Source organism: Mercurialis annua, linkage group LG2 (genome assembly GCF_937616625.2).
Source record: "Mercurialis annua linkage group LG2, ddMerAnnu1.2, whole genome shotgun sequence".
In the NCBI taxonomy this organism is placed as follows: Eukaryota; Viridiplantae; Streptophyta; class Magnoliopsida; order Malpighiales; family Euphorbiaceae; genus Mercurialis; species Mercurialis annua.
Genome location: NC_065571.1, coordinates 43583773 through 43607333, shown reverse-complemented (window position 1 = coordinate 43607333; position 23561 = coordinate 43583773). Strand labels below are relative to the sequence as shown.

General features: G+C 35.9%; 2 protein-coding genes across 2 annotated transcripts; one reads left to right on the top strand and one right to left on the bottom strand.

The window, feature by feature from the left end:
* Positions 1–2998: 2998 nt before the first annotated feature.
* On the bottom strand, positions 2999–3602 carry LOC126669312 (uncharacterized). The gene has a single exon (XM_050362756.2). It carries the CDS (start codon positions 3546–3548, stop codon positions 3174–3176), a length of 375 nt encoding a protein of 124 aa, XP_050218713.1. The 5' UTR covers positions 3549–3602; the 3' UTR covers positions 2999–3173.
* An 8866-nt stretch (positions 3603–12468) lies between these two features.
* LOC126668551 (uncharacterized) lies at positions 12469–14324 on the top strand. The gene is made up of 5 exons (XM_050361741.1): positions 12469–12710; positions 12788–12932; positions 13015–13308; positions 13388–13495; positions 13752–14324. Exons 1-5 carry the CDS (start codon positions 12469–12471, stop codon positions 14217–14219), a joined length of 1257 nt encoding a protein of 418 aa, XP_050217698.1. The 3' UTR covers positions 14220–14324.
* Positions 14325–23561: the final 9237 nt, after the last annotated feature.

The following is a 23561-nucleotide window of genomic DNA, read 5'->3' as shown; positions in this document are numbered from 1 at the left end:
GAAGAAGCTCTTGTAATGTGCAAAAATAAGTCAGACCAATCATCATCAATTCCAAAATTTTAAACACTTAGCAAATTTTTCAATATTTTTCTAGTTTTAACACTGCATATCTTTAAACTTTTGTATTTAATCTTCAATTATTGCAATTTTCCTTGAACTTCATATTCGATTTCAATTGATGCAATTAAATTTCTTTTTAACTTCAAATTTTTCATTTAACATAATATTTGAGTACTTTCGAGAATGAAAAATCTTTAGATCGCTTAAGATTAGATGTTAGTCATATTTAAAGAGAAAATCAACTCTCTCACATGCCTGCATTACACATTTTGTTGAAACTCCGCAAATTCTAGAAAATAATTGGCACTGGGCAGTGAGATAACAAGTTATGCCGAAGACTAGAAGTGGAATGGACGATCCTACAACAGTATGATACGAAGATTTTGTTCCGCAAATGGTAGAGAACATAAAAAAAAAGTATCATGCTTCCTTTTAATCTCAATGAGAAGGAAGTGTTTGATTCTAAGTTTAAATTGGATTAGATGACACGTGTCATAAGTTCAGGGTGCGCGTTGACTCTTTGTTCGTTTTAAAAAGAAATTGATATTAATATCGGACAAAATGACTCCACTTGAATAGAATTTTTTCTTCTTAATTAAAATTAAATTGCTTACTATATTAATTAATGCTAATTTTAAAATATTATTGGCATTGATAAATCATTGGTGATAACAATTTCTTTAAATTAGATTTTAATTTTTTTCTTAACATTTTTATAACGGATAATTATATAACTAACTGCAACTGTTTTTTACTGAATCCGTAAACTAGTATAATTTTCATTTTATCTAATTACATAAATAGTAAACTTCTTTTATAATTCATTCAAATAAGTAAAATTGTAATTATTTAAAACCATTTTATAATAATACATAATTACATTTTATTATTATTAAATATTAATAATTTTAGATCTAACGATGATAAAATAAATAGATAATTATCTACAATTTTTATAATGTAAAAATGATTACTATTATTATTATTTTGGAAAAAAAATTCTTTAGCATAAATCTACACCAAGTTTGGTAAAATGGATCAGAATACGACCTTCTAATTATGATCATGTTTTTTTTTTTTATAAAAATACCTATTTTCAGCTAAATATTTGTAAAAATACACTCTAATTTTTCTTGTTTATAAAAATACGCTTTTTGGTAGATTATTGATATCCCATTGGTAGAAGGCGTTGCAAAAAATAAATAAAAAAAAAAGTATTTTTGCAACAACAAAAAGTTAGAGCGTATTGTTGCAAATATTTCAAATATTTCAAAAAAAAAAAAACGGGGCGTAATTTCCTCTATGATCAACCGTCAGTATGATGAACCATCTTTCTGACGAGATTATAAAGAGCAGCCCCTTTAAAATCACTGCCACTCCCATTTGTCTCCATAACATTGCATTTAACACATTCTGCCAACAAAAACTGTACAGCAAATATGTTCATTAAAGAGAGAATGGTAGTTGCAGCAAAAGAGAAAGAAAAATGAACAGCACTACTCAGGAACACAAAAGTCATCAAAAATAATTGACAAAAAAGTTAAAAACAATGGTAACACAACACCAAAATCAACTCCTTTCTTTATCACATTTACCGTCTTTATTAGCTATAGAAAAATGCATAAAAAATACATCAAAGGACATAAAGTTAGTAACAAATTAAATAAGAGTAAGAGTAATATTTTTTATAAATTAATTTATTTTACCGAAATAAACTAAATGTTCCATTATTTTTGTCAGTCACAGAGGGAGTATTTTCTAAGGAGACGAGAAAGGGCACGCTGAATGATTAATGTGGTGTCTCAAGTCGAATTTATAATATGCTCATTATAAGGGTCAATCCACGTTTATGCACATTAATTTGTTCTAGATTACTACACTAGCACTACTTTTATAGACAGAGATGCATATGAATGAAAAACAAACAGAGATCAGAGCTACAAGAAGCAAGAAATTCAGGGAGATTTTCGGAAGACAAGCACACCAATTTATCAAATATAAATAGAAACCAGTGTTTCCCTCTCATTACTGATAACGGTTCTAAAATTCCGAATTATATATTTATAACTTATTTTCCTAAAATAATATTGTTCCGCAGCTTTGCATTTTAATATTAATGTTTCCGTGCTGCATAGATCACTACCTATCTTCTAGTTTCTTATATATATTAGAACAACGAATACTTCCTGGCGCTTTATAAATTTCCTGATACTAGCTTATAATTCAGCAGCACATTGTCTGATACTCGCTTATCATTCAGCAGCACATTGTCTGATACTAGCTAATTATTCAGCAGCACATTGTCTGATACTAGCTAATTATTCAGCAGCACATTGTCTGATACTAGTTAATTATTCAGCAGCACATGACTAGCTAATTATTCAGCAGCACAGTCCGATGCTAACTTATCATTCAACAGCACATAGTCTCTCTTGCCAACGAATACTTCGTGGAGCTTCACAAACTCCTTATTCACATTCTGCTCAAAATTAGGACATAGTAATAGATTAATCCATTACGAGACAGAAACTGTATAGTTTCATCTTCTAAATATTTTCTTCTCAAACAAAGAAATATCTCCCAATCAGTCAATTCACTGTCTCTAAAGCTTAGAACCCCTACTTAAGAGATTCAATTTCGTGAAAACAATTGAACCTAATTTAAGATAAAACATTAAACATCTACATAAAAAGAACATAAAATTTACAACTTTCAAAATCAAAATTATAATTTTAGAGAAAAGCTCCAACAAGTTTAAGAATTTTTTAAAAATAATTGTAGAAACTAACCTACTCATTGCAAATTTGATCTCTTTATAAAACTAAGTATGGAATGGAAAGAAAAAAGAATGAACAGAGAAAACCCTAAAACCTAATCGAAATCAAAATCGAAACCTAATCAAACAATCAATCATCAGCCCAGAGTAAAACGAAAAACCTAAGTAAAATATCAATCAGATTAGATAACTTAATTCAGGAATCAGCCAAATTAGAAAGATATGAAAACCCTAAATTTATCAGATAATTGATTTCGCAATTCTAACAAAAATTACACATTAACAATCTACAGGATTAATATAATCACTAGAACAAATGAAGAAGCGGACCTGAAAATCATTTACAATAGCGATCAGCCTTCTTTTTGACGCGATCATCAAGAACATCCTCCACACTCTTGAAATCACCAACACTCTTCTCCTTGTCCTTATAGTACCCAAATTTCTTTGCCTCTACAGGAAACAGCTCGTCGTACTTCCGCTTCTTCGCGGCGTCTATAGTATATACGTCCTCGCATCCTCCGCCGGCTTCCGCGGTTGCTGATGGTGTTTCAGTGTTTCCTTCTACGGCGTCGTTTTCGTCAATCTTTTTAATCTTCTTCTTCTTTTTGTTCTTGTTGGTTGATTTGGTTGCAGTGGGTTCGTTTCCTCCCTTGAATGTTAGTCTGCCGCCTTTGGCTCTCTCGTATGGATTCGCCGTCGACGAAGACATTCTTTCTTTCGTTTACACAAGCAGATATAATATTACGATTTTACTTATAAGTGTATATGAATTTAAGTAGGAAAATTACCTAATGCAGCTATTGTCTTGTATGAAAATTTTAATGACTTAAAAAGTTAATAAAAAATATTAACGCAAATATTATCAATTTATTGTAAATATAACATTGCACGATCATTACATAAAACATTTATTTAATTATGAATAAAAGGTTAACGCGTCCTCTGAACTTATGACACGGGGTCATCTAATCCAATTTATATTTTTTTGAGCAATTAACTCCAAAACTCTTTATTCTTGGGTTAAACAATTCCATAATTTTTATTTTTATTTCAAAAAATAGATTTAGGATAATTATATCACAACAATTAGGAAAGTATCTAATTACTTTTCACATCCCTCACCTGCGATTTGTATTTTACGCGTTTTAAAAATACAATTATGAGGTTATTTGACAAAAAAATGAAAATTAATTGGTCAAAAAAGTATAAATTGAATTGAATGACCCGTGATACAAGTTTAGGGGCCGCGTTGCCCTTTGTTCATTAGAGTGTTACATTGCCTTTTAAACTTAAAATAGTCTATTAACATTAAATTGATATTTTTATCGATCGTTCCGGCTAATAATTACCCATGGCCTCTGACATTTGGATCTCCGATCATTAAACCCTATAATGTTTAAAAATGATCACTAATCCCTCTGATTTTAATGATGCTCGCTAAACCATACGAAGATGAAAATAATCCTATCGCAGTCCTTTTTGGTCAATTGACATTTTAAAAATAATAAAAATTGGCGGCGTCACATTGACTGCCACGTTATCAAAATACTCTTAGACATGGATATGTTCTTCACCAAGAACAGACTTGGATATGTTCTTTAATAAGAACGGACCTGGATCTGTTTCTTCAATGAAGAACAAATCAGAAAGACAGCCGGAAAAAAATTACGACCGTGGAGGCCGCGGCGGGTGGGGTAGCAGTTAGGGGTGAAGTAGTTTGGTTAGATTTAATTGATTAGGGTTAGGTTGGGTTGGATGAATTTTTTTATTTTTTTAATTTGATATTCTTGGTGTTTTAATTTTTTTAGAGTAGTTTGATAATGTGGCGTTGCCGATTTATTTTATTTTTTTAAAATATCAGTTGACTAAAAATGACGCGCCAGAGGTATTTTCATTCTCAGGGGATTTAGCGAGCGGGACCATAAAGATCTGGAAGTTTAGTGATCGTTTTTAAACATGAGGAGGTTTAGTGATTGTAATACCCCAAAATAATTAATTAGCTAATTGGACCACGTGTCCAGTTTTGAGTCGCAGAAGTGGCGATATTGGAAAGTTTTCCGATAAATAAGTTTTAGTAGGTTGGTTTTAGAAAAGACTATTATGGAGAAAATTTATATTATATTTCAATTCTAAAGTTAGAATTGGAACTTAAAGGAAAAATGGCAAGAAAAGTTCAAAAATAAGTACAGGGACCAAAGTGGTAATTTAGCCACTTTGTGTCGAAAATAGGAATATTGGATTTTGACGGGAAAGTATTAATATCGAGTTTTGTATTATTTATCGGATATAAACAACACGCATAAGTCGTAATAAAAGAGGTTAACGATTTAGCTATGGACTAAATCGTATGATTGAAAAGTTTAAAAGATAAATGATAGTAAGCAAAAAGAACAAAGACCAAAGTGGCACTTTAGCCGGATTATATAAGAAATGAGAGTATGAATTGAGAATCAGGAAGCGTCCAGAGAGATTGAGAGATTACCGATCGATTTCCGTCGTTTCGCCGCCGTTTCTCCGTTCGACGTCCGATTCGAGCGATTCAAGCGGCGATTTCTTCCGAACCGAAAGCTCTATCATCTCCGGTCATCAAATTAAGGTAAGAGGCCGGGTTTTGGTATGAAAACGATGGTTTGTTGGCTGTTTTGAGTTAAGATTAAGTTTAAGTTGAAATTGTTTTGGGGTTTATTATGGCGTTTTTGAAGAAACCGAGATATGGGTATTGAGTGTGGGTGTGTGAAGCACGTCGGGATTGTGGCGAAACCCCGAAAAACTTGATTTCCGGGGCTGTGCACGTGGTGCACGACCGTGCACCACGGGTGCACGAACGTGCACCTAGCAAGGTACACGATCGTGTACTGAAGTACACGAACGTGCACTTTTCATAGTGCACGAACGTGTACAATAAGTACACGAACGTGTACCCCTGTGGTGCACGAACGTGTACTTGGTTGCACGATCGTGCACCCACCAAAACGCACACCCGTGCACCCCAACTCGCCCCCACGCGAATACAAGCTGTAATTGACCTAGGTGTTTGACGTTTAGAGTAATTGGACGCGAGAGGACGGATTTCGGACTTGGAAAGTTATTAATCTCGAGATTATCTCGACATTTTAAATGAATAATAATAATGGGAAACGTCAAGGACGTTAAGCGATTCTCAATTATGAGAAATAATATTCGCTAAGTCGTCTATACGACCAGAGATATCGAATACGTAAATAAGTGTGAAACGAAACTAAATCCTAAAACCTAAAAGTATTATACGTATAAGAATGCGAGAATCACGTCTAATCATTAACAATTTATCAGACGTGTCAGCAAGTAGTGGAATCAGTAGAAGCGGACTAGCGAGAGCGTACCAACAGATCGATCATATCATTTCTTGGATTGCGGTCACTGTGAGTTGTACTTTTACTTTCATGTATTATATATATTAAAATTATTTTATGAAAATATATATACTGTTTTCACGCATCGCATTATATACAATTGATTGAATGTTATATGTTTACTTAATTTCTATATGTGAGAACTAGTATGCGATCCGAAGAAACTAGCTACCTATTGGGTGTCAATAGGCTGTGTGATCACCAGTATCGAGTCAGTCTAGTATGTTTGCATTGAGAAATGACTTGACACACACTACTAGAAATCAGCGAATTCGCGACCGAAATTAGCGACGGAAACCTATTCTGTCGCTAATTGTTAAAGTTACCGACGGAAGTTGCGACGGACACAACTTCCGTCGCAGAAAAGGGGGAAAAGCTTGGCGGGAGCATGCGCGCCAGTTTTTCCCCCCAGATTTAGCGACGGATGTTCAAATCCGTCGCTAAATCTGTTGCTTAAACGAAACTCACCGTTTCGTTTAATCCCTTAGCGACCGATATAGCATTCCGTCGCTAATCCATTAGCGACGAAAGACTTTGTCCGTCGCTAAGGGATTATTAAAACGGCGCGTTTCGTTAAATGAACAGATTTAGCGACGGATTGACAAATCCGTCGCTAAATCTGATCATTTAACGAAACGCAGGGTTTCCTTTCTCACTTTCTACTTCTTCTCCTCAAATTAACGCCGCCGCCGCCCATCTTCTCTCCATCATCTTCCTTACCGCCGTCCACCATCAGTCACCGCCTGTTGTCCAGTCATCGTCCACCATCAGCCACCGCCGTCCAGCCATCGCCCACCATCAGCCACCGCCGTCGACCGTCAACGCCAGCCAGCCCCGTTTCACCCACCGCCGTCCACTATTCTGACTTCTCCGCCGTCAACCTATCTCCTCCGGTGAGTCGTTTTTCCATTATTTTAATTATTAAATATATGATTCAATTTATTAATTTAGGTATTTTAATTGATTTTTTAAAAAAAAATCTGCCCCCGATTGGCAGTCGCTGTCCACCGCCGCCTTCCACCTCCGCCGGCCACCTCCGCCGGCCACCTCCACCGTCCAGCCAGCCATTCACCGCTGCTTCTTAACCCGGGTCAGTCATTTATTTTATACATTTTGTCCAATTTAATTTAATTAGGTTAGGTGTTATTAGCTTTAAATTTAATTAGTTTTTAAAGTGATTTGGTTAAAATTTAAGTAATTTGATATTATTAGATAAGGTTAGTGTTTAGTTTTATTAAATTTATAAGTTTATTAAATTAGGTTAGTATTATTTGTATTAGTAATTTTTATAAAAATAGGATAGCTTTTTAAAATTAGGTTTGTTTTTATAAATGGAAAAGTTTATTAAAATTAGGTTAATAAAGTAGTTTTAATTTTTTAATTAAAAATAATTAAAATAATATTGTTTCATTAGTAATTTACTTAGTAAAATTAGGTTATTTTTTTAATGAAGTTAGTTAATTAGGTTATGTAATTTGGATAGCTAATTGTTAACGTTTGATTATTATGTTATAATTTATGTTATAATTTTTAATTAGATAAAAATTTATAAATTGGGTTAATTTTATGTTAATTTTGAGAATTTAGCTTATTTAATTAATACATTTTGTAATATGAAAATTTTTAATTGAATGGGGTTGGTTATGTTGGAATATGTATTGTTTGCTTGCAGGATTTCCCTGAAAAATGGGCGATGCTCATTTTTAGGGGAAATGCTGCCGAATTTTCAATAAGTATATTATAACTATTTGATTAGTAATAGTATAACTTTAATTATTTAATTAATACTGTTTTAAATATGTAATATAAAACTATCATTGTAGGTTTGTGTCTCGTTGACGGTTGTTGATAGCCGCTGTTGTTGTCTGTTTACATCGCGGCTACCGTATTCATATCTCTTCTCTCTTGCGGTTCTGCTCTTCAACAAGTAAGTGTTACTGCATTTTTGTATTCAATTTATAGTATTTAGAGTAAATTGAATAACAATTAAATTTATTTAACAAAGATTTTATTCACACCGAATAAAATCTTACCTAGCCGTAGAAACCCGTCCCGTGTGTTCAAGCGATTGAACGACACGGGATTGTACGTGTGTACAGTTCGTAAAACTGCCGTCGTCTGCGTAATTTGATCACGAAAAAACATATATGTATGGATATGGTATAAAAATATTCGGTAGTTTTCTGGCGTATGTTCTCCGGGTGGCTATTTAATATAGGCTGTGTAACGCTTATTCCTTACGGAATATATAATTAGCGTTACACACCCTATATTATGTAATGCACCTGGGGAACGACGCCGGAAGGCTGCCGAATATTTTTTCCGTATTCATGCATATATCGTGATCGAATTATGGGGCGCCAGTTTTGCGAATGGGATAGGACCCTACCCTTTTAGCAGTCAATTACATTGACTTTGCTATGTTGAGCTTATGAACCAGTACGTAATTGTACGTCCTCCAGAAATGAATCCAGACCGCAGCTGGATGTATACGAGGCATGACAGAGGCTTCCTGCCGCCAGATTTTTTCCCTAATCTTGAAGAGTTCGTGAATTTTGCTGTACAACATCCCGAGTGTATGAATGGAGAAGAGATAAAATGCCCATGTTCTAGGACAAAATGTAGAAATACGAATTTTCGAGATGTCGAAGTTGTGAAACTACATGTCTTGCAGTCTGGGTTTGTTCCAGATTACTATGTCTGGATTCACCACGGTGAGGTGAATGTCCCTCCTGTTGTTCAGCAGCCGGTTAATGAATACGATTACTATAATGAGGGAGGGGGAGATTTAAACTCCGGTCAGAGAATGGTTATTGATGCTGCTGGTCCTGAAGTTTTTGAGGAAGAGACCCCGAATGAAGAAGCTCAGAAGTTTTTTGATATGATGAGTGCGGCAGAAGAAGAAATATGGCCCGGAAATAGCAGACACTCACCCCTGTCCGCATCTGTTGAAATTTTGGATATTAAGTGTCGACATCAGGGGTCGATATCTTTAATTGACGACACCTGCCGTTTATTACAAGAACTGCTTCCAGAGAACAACAAAATGCCGAAAATTTTTGCTAATATCAAGAAGCTGGTGAAAGGTCTCGGGTTGCCGGTTGAGGTTATTGAGTGCTGTTTGCACAACTGTATGATTTACTGGGGGGCGGACGAGGATTTAACCCACTGCAAAGTTTGCACATTTCCTCGGTGGAAACCTGTTACGAAAAGCAATTCGGCCAAAAGAAGGGCTAACGTTCCTTATAAAAAAATGTTTTATTTCCCTTTAACTCCGAGGCTGCAAAGGTTGTACGCTTCCAAAGCCACGGCTAAACATATGACATGGCACGCTGAACATGAAATGGAAGACGAGAAGATGTGTCATCCTTCTGACTCTCCGGCGTGGAAACGGTTCAGTGAGTTGCATACAGATTTTGCTGATGAAACAAGAAATATCAGACTAGGCTTATGTACTGACGGGTTTCAACCATTTGGTAGTTTTGGAACACAATATTCTTCCTGGCCAGTCATTGTGACGCCGTATAATCTGCCTCCAGGCATGTGCATGAAGGATGAGTTTATGTTTTTGACAATACTTGTCCCGGGACCTGGAAATCCAAAAGACCAGATGGATATATTCCTGCAGCCGTTAATAGCGGAGTTGAATCAATTGTGGGAATCTGGAATTCGGACGTATGACGTTCAAAAGAGGCAGAATTTTCAAATGAGGGCGGCGCTTATGTGGACAATTAATGACTTTCCCGCTTATTCAATGTTGTCTGGGTGGAGCACATCAGGAAGACTGGCATGTCCGCATTGTATGGAAAATACCGAGGCATTCACGTTGCCCGATAGTGGTAAACAGTCCTGGTTTGATTGCCACAGAAAATTTTTACCTACGGGCCATCATTTTCGTCGGAATGTTACTGAATTTCGAAAAGGCAAACAAGTAAAGCACAAATTTGGAGGTGTGAGGACTGGAGATGAAGTATTAGCAGAGGTTGACGGTCTGGGGTTTAAGAGGGCTTATGAGACAGATGCTAAGGCTACGAATGCTGATCTATCTAAAGGCCGCGGTTGGAATCGAAAGAGTATCTTTTGGGATTTACCGTATTGGAAGACAAATGTAATCCGGCATAATCTCGATGTCATGCATATTGAGAAAAATGTATTTGACAACGTTTTTAATACCGTACTCAATGTACCTGGTAAGACGAAAGACACGGCAAAATCTAGGGCAGAGCTGAATAAGATTTGTGATCGTCCCGGTCTAGCACAAGATCAGGAAACCGGTAGATATCCAAAGGCTTTGTATGCTTTGGACAGGGATTTAAAAAAGATTTTGCTCGAATGGATTCAAAAGTTAAAGTTTCCGGACGGTTACGTGTCCAACTTGTCAAGGTGTGTTGATTTAAACAGTTTGAAGATGATGGGCATGAAAAGTCATGACTGTCATGTCTTCATGCAACGACTTTTGCCAATTGCTCTCCGGGAGCTTCTTCCGCCCGAAGTGTGGGAACCTTTAACTGAGCTAAGTATCTTCTTCAGAGAATTAACTGCCACATCGCTGAAAAAGGCAGATCTTGAGAGATTGGATCTTGATATCCCGAAGATACTGTGCAAGTTGGAACGTATTTTTCCACCGAGTTTTTTTAATTCGATGGAACATCTCCCGGTACACCTTCCATACGAAGCTATGATGGCAGGACCTGTTCAGTATCGTTGGATGTATCCGTTTGAAAGGTACTACATCTACAGTTCTATTTCATCGATCGAGTGGTTGGTACATGCATGAACTAATTATTTGATTATGCAGATACCTGAGAAAACTAAAAAATAAGGTCTCGAATAAAGGCAGAGTGGAAGGAAGCATCAGCAGCGGATATTTATTAGAGGAAACAGCGAAATTTGCATCTTTCTATTTCAAGGATGGTGATCCGATGCTACCATGTCGGATGCAAAGAAATGAAGTTTGCGAAATGGACGTTGATGATGATGTCGACAGATTATCCATTTTCAAACCGAAAGGGCGACCTATAGGTGCTTCTCGGAACAGATATCTGGATGATGCTGAATATAATGCTGCCCGAAGCTATATCCTTCTGAATTGCACTGAAATCGAACCTTTCAGAGAGTATGTCTTCATATCCACATTTAAGTTCAATATTGAAGAATTTTATACAATTTGTCTTAATTCGCTCGTATTCTTGTAAATAGAGTTTTTGAAGGCGAGTTGTATGAAATCAACCCCGAAATCACACAGACCGAAGTTGTAGTCAAGTTGGAGAGTGAATTCGCCTTTTGGTTCGAGCAACATGTAAGTATTTATGTTGTTTTATCGTCGTAGTTGTATATATTATCGTGTTGATCCGTTTAAATAATTGTGCTACAGGTGAAATACCAAACTGTCTGTACCAATCCCTATATTCTAAGTCTTGCAGAAGGACCGCTTAGATCGGTCAAAACATTCAAGGGGTATTGTGTGAACGGGTTTAAATTCAATACTGAAGAATATGGGGAGGATCGGGTTACAATGAATAGCGGAGTTTGTGTAAAAGGATCACTCTACGGTCCGGCTGAAAGCGACTTTTATGGAGTGTTGACTGACATTATCGAGTTAGAGTATCCAGCTCTACCGATAAAAAGGACGGTCTTATTTAAATGTAATTGGTTTGATCCTACGAAAAAAGTTGGTATGTTAGCCCATCCTCGGTATAACATAGTGGATGTTAATCACAGAAAGAGGTACAACAAATATGAACCCTTCATTTTAGCTGAACAGTCCGATCAAGTACATTACTTACCTTATCCTAGCAAAAGGCGAGACAAAAAAGACTGGTGGGCAGTATGCAAGATAAAAGCTCGCTCTGAGATAGACATGCCTGCAACAACTGTTCCAGCTTTCCAAGATGATAGTGCAGATCATCTGCTCGATGTCATAACAAATGAAGAACCGACAAATTTAGTTGATCCGAATGGCGAGGCGGACGAGGCTGCATTACACAACCCTCCATTAATGGAGACGGAAGATGATTATCCACCATCTTCATCAGACGATGAAGACATTGGAGCGGCAGATAATATAGAAATTGCATGATTCGTTTAAGTGTCATTTATGTAGAATTTTGACTTTTATTTACATTTGTTGATGTGGTAACTTTATTTTGTTAATTATAAATTATGTGTTATGGTTTTTATAATAGTTGTGTTTATTTTTTTCTTGTCGAATATTTTTTTGTAATCTTTTTTGCAGATATGAGAGGTTCAGGTGGTTCTTCTGCCGGCCGAGGCCGCGGTCGGGATACAGTTCAGGGACGCGGACGTGGACGCGGCGACCCAGAGCAGGATGCCCCTGAGGACTCGGATCCCGGGGCTGAGCAGCAGGTGCTAGCTGCTAGACCTGCGTCGCGGAGAGCGGCGAGACAGCCGCAACCACAGGGCCAGCCACCAGCGACGGACGAGACTGGGAGGGTTAGAGTTACACCAGATGCTGCAAGGTATGATTGACAACTTTTTTTTAAAAAATAATTTAATTTAAAAAATGTGAAAACTAAGTGTTTTTTGTAATGTGCAGAGAAAAATTACTGGATAGCAGGAACGACAGCGGGACAACATCTAGGGCGATCTTGCCCATTTTCCGATCTAGATGGTTTGCTGAGGGTTCCTCGTGGAAGAAGATTACAGCAGAGCATAAGGGATTCTACTTCGAGGAGTTCAAGGTTGTTAAATATTTAAAATTTTAAATATATGTTTAACTTTCTTTTTGATTTCTAATTATATTTATTTTTTAATGGTTTGCAGAAGGGTTTTTGCTGGGACCCGACCTACCCTGAGGATCTGATTAGAGGGGTCTTCTACCGACATGCGGGCAATCGGTATAAAGATACTCTCCACAACATGAAGCCGGATAAAAAAGAGGGCAGTGTTAGTGCTGATACTTGGGCGTCATGGAAGCGAGACTGGGATACTGCTGAGGCTAAGAAAAAGTCCGATATAGCACGAGCTAATCGGATGAGTGAGCCGTCCGGAGCTGGCACCGGACCTGTTCGACATACCGCAGGATCGCGATCGGCTACGAGGCATAAGACAGTTATGGTATGTTTTTAATATTAATTAATAATCATGTTAAATATTTTGTTTATCTATTAATTAATTTGTTCATTTCATATAATAGACTGAGGAGCTTGGTCGAGAGCCCACTTTGGCTGAGTTGCATGTACGGTTGCACCTGACCAAAGCAGATCGGACTGTCTTTGTTGACAAGAGATCAAAGGATAAAAATGTAAGTTTTAACCTTAAGTGACTGTTTAATATGACTTATATATAACTTTAATTATATAGACGTTGTTTATAGGATGTTTACGTGTTTGTTGTGGGTGTTGTGATTGCTGTTACTTATAGTTGAACAGAGTGTCTGTAGTTTTTGCAGGATGTCCCTGAAAAATGGGTGATGATCAAATTATAGACAAAATGCTGCCCAATTTTAGTTTGAAATGTAGGTTTAACTAATTTAAAAATTTGTATTTTTTAAATCTCAGGACCGTTTTCAGGCAGAGCTTGCTGCAGCAACACAGTCTCAGGCAGCTGGAGAAGGGAGTTCGTCGACTCCAGAGCCGATCGACGAGAACGAGCTGTTTTTGTCTCTCGAGGCAGTCAAGAAGCAGCGAGTCTACGGTATTGGATCGGCTTCAGCATCCTACATCGGCCAGAGCAGCGCTAGCCGATTGCGCCGCGGCGGATCATCCCAGCAGGGGAACGTTAGTACTGAGGACATAGAGCAGCGTATTGCTAGGGAGGTTGAGGAGCGGCTCGAGCAGCGGATTCGTACTGTGGAGGCGGGTTTCGAAGAGCGGGTCGAGCAGCGGATCCGTAGTGTGGAGGCGGGTTTCGACGAGCGGATCCGTACTGAGCTTGCGCGGCTGATGACTACACTCCCACCCGAGTTACGCCCGCAGTTCCCACCACCCTCACCCCCTCCTGCTGATGACACCACCAGTTTAGAGTAGGCTTGTGATACACTTGGACATATTTATGTTTTTTGTTCGTATACTTTAATATTAATGTTTTTTGTATGCTTTTTGACGTTTATATATATATTACGGATTTGGTTATATATATTTATTGTTTCTTATGTATGTGAATGGTATATTTAACAGGTCTAACGAATAACAGAAAAAATATGAAAATAAGCCGTAAAAAAATAAAATTTTGCCAAAAATAGGTAATTTAGCGACTACCTTTTTTAACTTTAGAGACGGATTTTCCGTCGCTAAATTAACATGACACGACTGTTTCTTGCAATTGGCGACGGAATTTTCCGTCGCCAATTGCAAGAAACAGCGACGGAATTACCGACGGAATTTCCGTCGCCAAGTTAGCGACGGAAATGCCGTCGGTAATCCGTCGGAAAATTGGTCGGCTGGCCGACCAATTTACCGACCTTCTGCCTCCAACTTACCGACGGCATATTCCGTCGGTAAGTTGGCGACAGACTGTGTTTTGGGTCGCTATTACAATTAGCGACCCAAAATTTACCGACGGACGGAGTCCGTCGGTAATCCGTCGCTAATTGTAATTAGCGACGGATTTCAGGTGTTTAGCGACGGATATTTCCGTCGCTAAACACCTGTTTTCTAGTAGTGACAGCTGGGAGCTGATGATGAATATGAAATTTACGATTGGGTATATGATTTGATACGAGTGAGTACTCGGCTACGGTGTAGTCTGGAGTCCCCGTATCTAGTGGCTGGGCCACCAGCGAGTTGGACTCGCGATTGATATTTACGATTGGGTTGAATGATAATGATTATTCGAGAAATGTGTCGCATGCTAGGATAATAGTTTCGTACGGATCAAATACATGTTTATATGTTTTATATTAATATTTTCTTGAGATGCGATGCTATGTTTCTATATTAATACTGTTAGTAAATGTCAACTCACTCAGTATTTCCCCAAATACTGACCCCTCACCTTTGATGTCTTTCAGGTGCTTAGCTTGTGGACTTAGCTAGAGGCCAATTTTGAAGTCCAGAAGTCAGCTGTATATGTTAGTTTCTGACTTCTGTGAGTGCTGCAGTAGTGGTCCTGTGTCGATAGTGTAGTAGCCTAGTCAGCAGTTCATTTTGATTGTTTATATTAACTGCTGTTATTGTTTTATATGCATTTTGATAGGCTACGTGTTTAGTATATGATCCACGGCCCCCGATGCCGGCGTGATGTTTTGAGACACTAACTGATGTATATAGTACCGCGAGGCCAGTTCGTACATGGTACGGTAACTAGAGCCCGCGAGGTTTTGAAATAGTTAGTGTATATGTTTAATTACGTGATATATATAAATGTGTTGCTTCCGTTGGTTAATGTTTAATGTATTCATTTATTATTTGCGAAAAATTAATTGTGATTTTAGGCTTGCTACGGGTTCCGGAGCTACCACTCCCGTTCCCTAGCGCCGGTTGCGGCTCAATAGTTTTGGGTCGTGACAGTGATCGACGACCAAAAAGTCAGGATCCGTGGGTGATTATTAGTCGCTATTTCAATTTGATAACTTTTAATCATTCATTTTTCTTAATCAAAAATAACAAAAATATGAAAAAAAACCAATTTTTCTATGGAGATAAGATTTATTAGATAAAATTAAAATACATTCATAAAAATCATATAACATCAAGCTAATATATAACTTTTCAAAAAAAAAAAAAACTCTAATCTAACAAGTAAATATGAAATAATAAAAAGATAAGCAAAAGATAGTAAACGAAATAAGAAAAATTAAAGGGCCGTTTAGTTTAAGGTTGAAAATCGGAATGGAAATGAATGAGAATGAGAAGGAATGTGAATGAGAATGATTGTTTTTATTTTTTGTTTGGTTAAAAATTAGTATAAGGAATGAGAAAGAGTAAAGTTTGATATATTTATTAAAAATAAATTTTTATATAAAAAATAAATTTTTTTATTTTTTTTAAAAAAAAATATTTTTTAAAAAATGAAAAAAATTATTTTTTTAAAAATGAAAAAAATCATTTTTTAAAAATATATTAAAGATACTTTTTATTATTTTAAGTATATTTTTTAAATAAATATTTAAAAATAGTTTTTTAATAATTATATATTTATTATTAAAATATTATATTAAATTTTGATTGTCATTCCCAAAAGTCCATTCCCATGAAATAGGGGGTTATGGGTGATTTTCATTGAAGTGGTAATTATTATTTCATTGTCTAGTACAATTTGACAAAACAAACATAAACAATGTGAAACATTCTCATTTCCTCTTTTTTTCCAACGAACCAAACGTCCCCTAAGCCAAAATCCCACTAAAATGTCAACTTGACACACGATTATGAACATAGTTCTATTGATACGAGGGTCTTAAAAATTTAAACTCGTTGGACTAATATAATAAACTGTTTGATCTTTTAAAATTCAAACTTTCTGATCGTTAGACCATCTCTAATAATATTTTTTATTTTAAAGAGCATCTTTAACAATAAAGAGTAGAAATTGTACTTATGTCCAATAAAATTTCTAAAATTATTTATACTTTTAGTTATTCATTTTTTTAATTTATTATTATTATTTTTTTATTATATCTGTTAACATTTTTTTCTTCTACAAAAATGTTAAGTGGAACAAACACAAAGTGTCGAGCAATCTGCTCCTCTTTTCCGTTGATGTTAACAATTGAGTTTTGGTCATTTGGTGTGCTCCTCTTTTCTATATAAATTTATAGTTCAGTCTCATATGCAGACTGAAAGAAAAAAAGGAGCTAATTCTTTTTTAAACTAAACTCAAATTTAACCATACTTCATATTAAGACTTAATTGCACCAAAAATTTACTAATTTTCGTGTGTTTTTGATATTTAATATAATCTTTTCTTTTGGCATAAAAAATCATCAACTTTCATTTTTTTGGCATATTCGTCCACGTAATCGTTTCCTTTGTAAAGTTAAGCGCAAAACGACGCTGTTTTAGCACAAAACGGCGTCGTTATACATTCAAATCGTCGCCGTTTCACATCCCATGGATAAATATGCCAAAAAGCGAAAGTTGGTGATTTTTTATGCCAAGAAAAAAGATTATGTTAAATATCAAAAATACGCGAAAGTTGGTGATTTTTTACGCAATTAAGCCTAATATAATCATGATGATTATTGAAAAATCTGATAATTGAATTTTTTTATTGTAAATTCTTGTCCATAAAATTTTGCAAATTGAAAAACCATTGTAAACTTCAATTTTTCTTCAAGTTTGAAAAGAACTGTACATAAGATTTTCCTAGACAAAAAACACTTTTAATTCATTAATATCCATATATTCATTTGTAGCCAATTCATGTTAAGTAATAAATTAACTGAAGTTGAAAGAAAGAGTTGGATGAAAATTGCTTTTGGAAGTTATTTTAAAAAGAAATAAAAGAAATGGTGAGTGGTGAAAAGTTATAAAAACACGTGTATGTCTTAAATATAAATAATTGAAATAAATTTTTTTATGATTAAACTTTTTATTATAAAGAATTTTGAATTATAGAAATTTCATTGTAGATGCTCTTATCTTTAATGAAGAATCCAAATATTAGATATACAATCAATAACATTAAAATCAAAAATTAAACACACAATAAAATTTTTTAAGCTTATCTTTAAATTCCGACAATTCCGCCTTACATAAATTATTCGAAATTTCCAATATTATTAAATTAAATTCATCTTAACTTAATTTATCGGAATTTACGACATGTGACATGATTTAATTATTTTAAAATATTCGGGGTATTACAGTTATCCAAGTGAAAAAAGATCAATTTGATGCTTCAGGGTATAATTGAAAATAAATTATTTAAAAGTGAGTAAAATTGACAATTTTTCAACGTCGGGATGGAATTGAAAACAAATTTAAAGGTCAGATTTTTTTAATGAATTGGTCTTTTATGAAATATCAAAAAGTTCAATTTTTTGGCACTATTAAACCGCATAATTGAATAAAGTTATCATTTTATTTTATTTATGAATTCAAGATTATTTAAATCATTAGCCACATCAAAATTTTGTTGTTTGTGACTTTTGTTAAACTTAGTCAAACTTTTTGAATATTTTATAAATTTATCCAAAACTTCCAAAGATTGCAAATGGCTAAAGATGCAAAAGAATTTTTCAAGTTAGTACATAGCCCTTTTTAGTTTTTTGGCTTAATTGCACCAAAAATCACCAACTTTCGTGTGTTTTTGGTATTTAACATAATCTTTTTTTCTTGACATGAAAAATCATCAACTTTCATTTTTTTTGCATATTCTATTAAAGAATGCTGAGCATAAAGGCATTGCTGTGACTGAAGGAACTGTAGATACTGAACAAAGCCAAGAACCTGCTGTGATTGGTTTGCAGGATAGTCACTTGGATTGATGACCTGGAGCTGCTGTGATAACTGCTCTTTATAAATCTAGTCTTGAATTAGTTAGTAGATTCATTCTTTTCTGTTGTAGCTAGACTCACACACTGAATGTGTGTTTTGTAATTCTGTTTCTCTAGCTTGCCACGTCAGCTTTAGGCAGTTACAGCTGATGTAGTATATAAAAGCCAGCTTGTAAACTTTCTTGAATTAATGAGAAAAGTTCCAATTTCTAATATGGTATCAGAGCAGTCTGCTCTCTGAATTCATTTTCTCAGTGGCCAAACACTGATTTTCTCAGTAAACAAACACTTTGTTTCACTGATTTCCTTTTCTCATTCATATCTCAAAGCTCGTTAGTCTGTTCATCAATGGCAGAAAGTTTTACAAGACCTGAAGACATTCCTTCAAGTCCATATTACGTTCATCCAAGTGAGAATCCCTCACTTTTACTTGTTACAAATCAATTAACTGGAGGAAACTATCATTCATGGTGCAGAGCTATGAAAAAAGCTTTGATCTCGAAAAACAAATTGAAGTTCATTGATGGAAGTATTGTTATTCCTTATAGAAATGATCCTTCGTTTCCAGCATGGGAAAGATGTAATGTGATGGTTTGCTCATTGTTAACTCGAGCTGTAAGTAACTCAATCTCTGAAAGCTTATCATGTATAGACATGCCATTGATGTTTGGCAGGATTTGAAAGAACGTTTTTCTCAAGTTGATTCTGTGAGAATTTCAGATCTTCAAGAGGAAATTTACTCTTTTAGGCAAAACAGTATGAATGTTACTGATTACTTTACACATCTAAAAATGCTTTGGGATGATCTTGGAAGCTTAAGACCTGTACCTAGTTGTGTATGCAATCCTGCTTGTTCATGTATGTTGCTGAGAACTGTTAAGGATTACTTTTCACATGATAGAGTAATTCGCTTTGTAAAGGGACTGAATGATAACTTTGGAATCATTAAGACACAGATAATGATGATGGATCCTCTGCCTCCAATAAACAAAGTTTTCTCAATGATCATCCAACATGAAAGACAAATTGGCCTGGGAAACAATGTAACTGAGTCTAACATCTTCTATTCAAGAAGTCATGGAAATTTTTCAACTCATAATGTTCAGGATACTCAAGAGGAATCTAATTCTATTCCTGTTGAGTCCAATGTCTTTTACAGCAAGGGAACTCCTAGCTACTCAAGCAATGGATCAAAACCAAGGACTTTTGGTTATAGTCAAAACAAGAAACCCATATGTTCTCATTGTGGTAAAGAAGGGCACACTATTGATATATGTTATAGGAAACATGGTTTCCCACCAAACTTTCCATTCAAAAACAAGAAAACCCCTACTGCTCATGTCAATCAAGTGGAGTATGGTGGTAATCAGCAAGAATTCTCTGACCAGTCTAGTAAAGGTGAGGCTGCAGAGTTCATTGACAATGGTCAATTCCCATTTACTCAGGATCCAAATGTAAAATTTTTTGCCTTGATCAACCAAAATGAATCAGTTTCTCATGTCAACACTATATCAGCTCATTTCAGACCTGAGTCATCAGCAGGTATGAATTCTTCTCTATGTCTTTCATCTAGAGGAAGTTTGTCTACTGAATGGATAATAGACACTGGAGCCACAGACCACATAACATGCAATTCAAACCTCTTTAAATCTTCTAAACCTATAAGCAGCATGGTAGTGAGATTACCAAATGGTGAGCAAGTTCCTGTTGTTGCTATAGGAGATATTCAACTCAGTCCTTTGTTATTACTCAAAGATGTTCTCTATGTGCCAGTATTTAGCTTCAATCTGATCTCAGCAAGCAGATTGACTGATGCTGCTCACTTATGCTTAATCCTATATCAAAATTCTTGTTTGATTCATGACATGAACAGGTCCATGATGATTGGATCAGCTAAAAAGAGAAATGGACTGTATGCAGTTCAGTTAGTTTCTTCTTCTGCATCTCAATGAAACTCTTTATCTACCAAGTCTCTCTCTGCTGCAGATATGTGGCATTTCAGATTGGGTCATCCTTCTGAATCCAGAATAAAGAAACTTCAAGATGTTGAATCTATCATTTCTTGTCCAAAAAGATCATCTTGTGAATTCTGTCATTTAGGAAAACAGAAAAAGTTATCATTTCCTCTTAGTGAGTCAAAGACTGATGATGTTTTTGATATGATACACATGGATATTTGGGGTCCTGTAAAACAACCTTCCATTAATGGACACAAGTATTTTTTGACTCTTGTTGATGATCACAGCCGCTGTACATGGGTGTTTTTGATGCACAATAAGTCTGAAACAAGACAGATAATCATGAATTTTTTCTCTTATGTGGATACATAATTTTGCAGAAAAATCAAAGTAATAAGAACTGACAATGGTTCTGAGTTTCAAATGGCAGATTTCTTTGCTTCTAAAGGAGTCATTCATCAGACTTCATGTACCTACACTCCTGAGCAAAACAGCTTAGTAGAAAGGAAACAGCAGCATATTCTAAATGTAGCCAGGACTCTGAAATTTCAAGCAGGTTTGCCTTTATACCTCTGGAATCATTGTATAGATCATGCTGTGTATTTGATTAACAGGTTACCCTCTCATGTTATTGATAACTCTACCCCATACAAGCTTCTTTTTAATAAGGAAGCCAATTACAAACATTTGAAATTTTTTGGATGTTTATGTTATGCTGGTACAATTCCTGAACTCAGAACAAAGTTTGATCCCAGAGCAGTAAAAGGAGTATTCTTGGGGTTCCCTGCAAATGTGAAAGGATATAAGGTTTATAACCTTACCACTAAGAGAATCTTCATATCCAGAAATGTTGTCTTTTATGAAAATCAATTCCCACTTCTCTTGCCAAAACCAAAACCAAACTTTGCTACTTCACCAAACCAACCTGCTTACTCTACAAATATAGACCCCATTAATGCAGATACACCAAGCTCTGCACATATACCTAATTCTTCACCTCCAATCCCTACCAACCCTTGGAACCAACCATCACCCAATACAACTCACACTGCTTATCCTATGTTCACTGGGACTGATTTTCTAGTACTCAGAAGGAGTAGCAGAACTATCCATTTACCAAGCAACTTAAAAGACTACCAATGTTCTTTACCACCCTCTCTCAGTTCATCTCTTTCAAACCTTGTAACATCACCACACTCTTTTTCTCAAGTTCATACCTACAACCATCTTTCTGATTCTCACAAAGTTTTTTCCACATCATTAGCCCTTATCAGTGAACCCAAAACCTACAATGAAGCTATCAGGCATGTTCATTGGCAAGAAGCAATGTCTGCAGAACTCAAAGCTTTAATAGACAACAATACCTAGATTCTTAGTGAGTTACCTTCTGGTAAACATCCTATAGGATGTAAGTGGGTCTATAAGATCAAACAGAAAGCAGATGGTTCTATAGAAAGGTATAAGGCCAGATTAGTTGCTAAGGGCTTTACACAGCAACCTGGTCTAGACTACTTAGACACCTTTTCTCCAGTTGCTAAGATCAGTACAATCAGAACAATGCTTGCCTTAGCTGCTATTCATTCATGGCATCTTCACCAATTGGATATTAACAATGCTTTTTTTCATGGAGATTTAGAAGAGGAAGTCTACATGACCATTCCACCTGGTTTCTCTGCTCCATCAGGAAAGGTTTGCCATTTGCTGAAATCTTTGTATGGCTTAAAACAAGCCAGTAGGCAATGGCATACCAAGCTCATAGTGGCTCTCATTAACCAAGGTTTTGCTGCAGCACCTTCTGATCCTTCTCTTTTTGTCAAGAATACTGGGAGTACTTTTATTACACTATTGGTCTATGTGGATGATGTTATCCTTGCCAGTAATTCAATCTCAGAAATAGCTTCTGTCAAAAGCTATCTTCATGATCTTTTCAAAATAAAAGATCTTGGTCAACTCAAGTTTTTTCTGGGCTTTGAAGTTGCAAGATCTAAGTGTGGGATAAATTTCTGTCAAAGGAAGTACACTGTTGATCTTTTGACAGAAACTGGATTCTTGGAGTCCAAGCCAGCATCTACTCCAATGGTCCCTGCACAAAAACTTAGCAAAGATGATGGAATTTCCCTTCCTGATGGTCTTCCATATAGACAACTTGTTGGAAAGTTGATCTATCTATGCAATACCAGACCTGATATTGCCTTTGCTGTTCAACAGCTTTCTCAATTTATGGATTGTCCTACAGACTTACATCTCAAAGCTGCACACAGGATACTTAGATACCTTAAATCTTCCCCTGGCAAAGGTCTCTTTTTCTCCTCTTCCTCTAAACCTCAACTCAAAGGATTTAGTGACTCAGACTGGGCTTCTTGCTCAGATACTAGAAAATCAGTCTCAGGGTTCTGTGTTTTTCTAGGACAATCTCTCATATCATGGAAGTCCAAGAAGCAATCTACTGTTTCTAGATCATCTTCTGAGGCTGAATATAGAGCACTGGCAGTTCTCACTTGTGAATTACAATGGTTGCTATACCTTCTTCAAGATTTAGGTCAATCTCATCTGCAACCAGCATTGATTTTCTGTGATAATCAATCTGCTTTACAACTGGCTCATAATCCAGTCTTTCATGAGAGAACCAAACATATAGAGATTGACTGCCATGTTATTCGAGAAAAGCTGCAACAGAACATTGTTCATTTACTTCCTGTCTCATCTGCTCATCAACTTGCAGATTGCTTCACCAAAGCTTTGTCGCCTGCTTTGTTTCACAAAGGTATTTCCAAGCTAGAGTTACATGATCTGTACACTCCAGCTTGTGGGGGGCTATTAAAGAATGCTGAGCATAAAGGCATTGTTGTGACTGGAGGAACTGGAGATACTGAACAAAGCCAAGAACCTGCTGTGATTGGTTTGCAGGATAGTCACTTGGATTGATGACCTGAAGCTGCTGTGATAACTGCTCTTTATGAATCTAGTCTTGA

What these genes read in the sequence shown, in the direction of transcription:
- LOC126668551 (XM_050361741.1), top strand. Translation starts at nt 12,469, where the DNA reads ATGAGAGGTTCAGGTGGTTCTTCTGCCGGCCGAGGCCGCGGTCGGGAT. An exon ending in CGAGGCATAAGACAGTTATG is followed by an intron (nt 13,309 to 13,387) that starts GTATGTTTTTAA and finishes TTCATATAATAG; the next exon opens with ACTGAGGAGCTTGGTCGAGA. An exon ending in AGAGATCAAAGGATAAAAAT is followed by an intron (nt 13,496 to 13,751) that starts GTAAGTTTTAAC and finishes TTTAAATCTCAG; the next exon opens with GACCGTTTTCAGGCAGAGCT.
- LOC126669312 (XM_050362756.2), bottom strand. Translation starts at nt 3,548, where the DNA reads ATGTCTTCGTCGACGGCGAATCCATACGAGAGAGCCAAAGGCGGCAGA.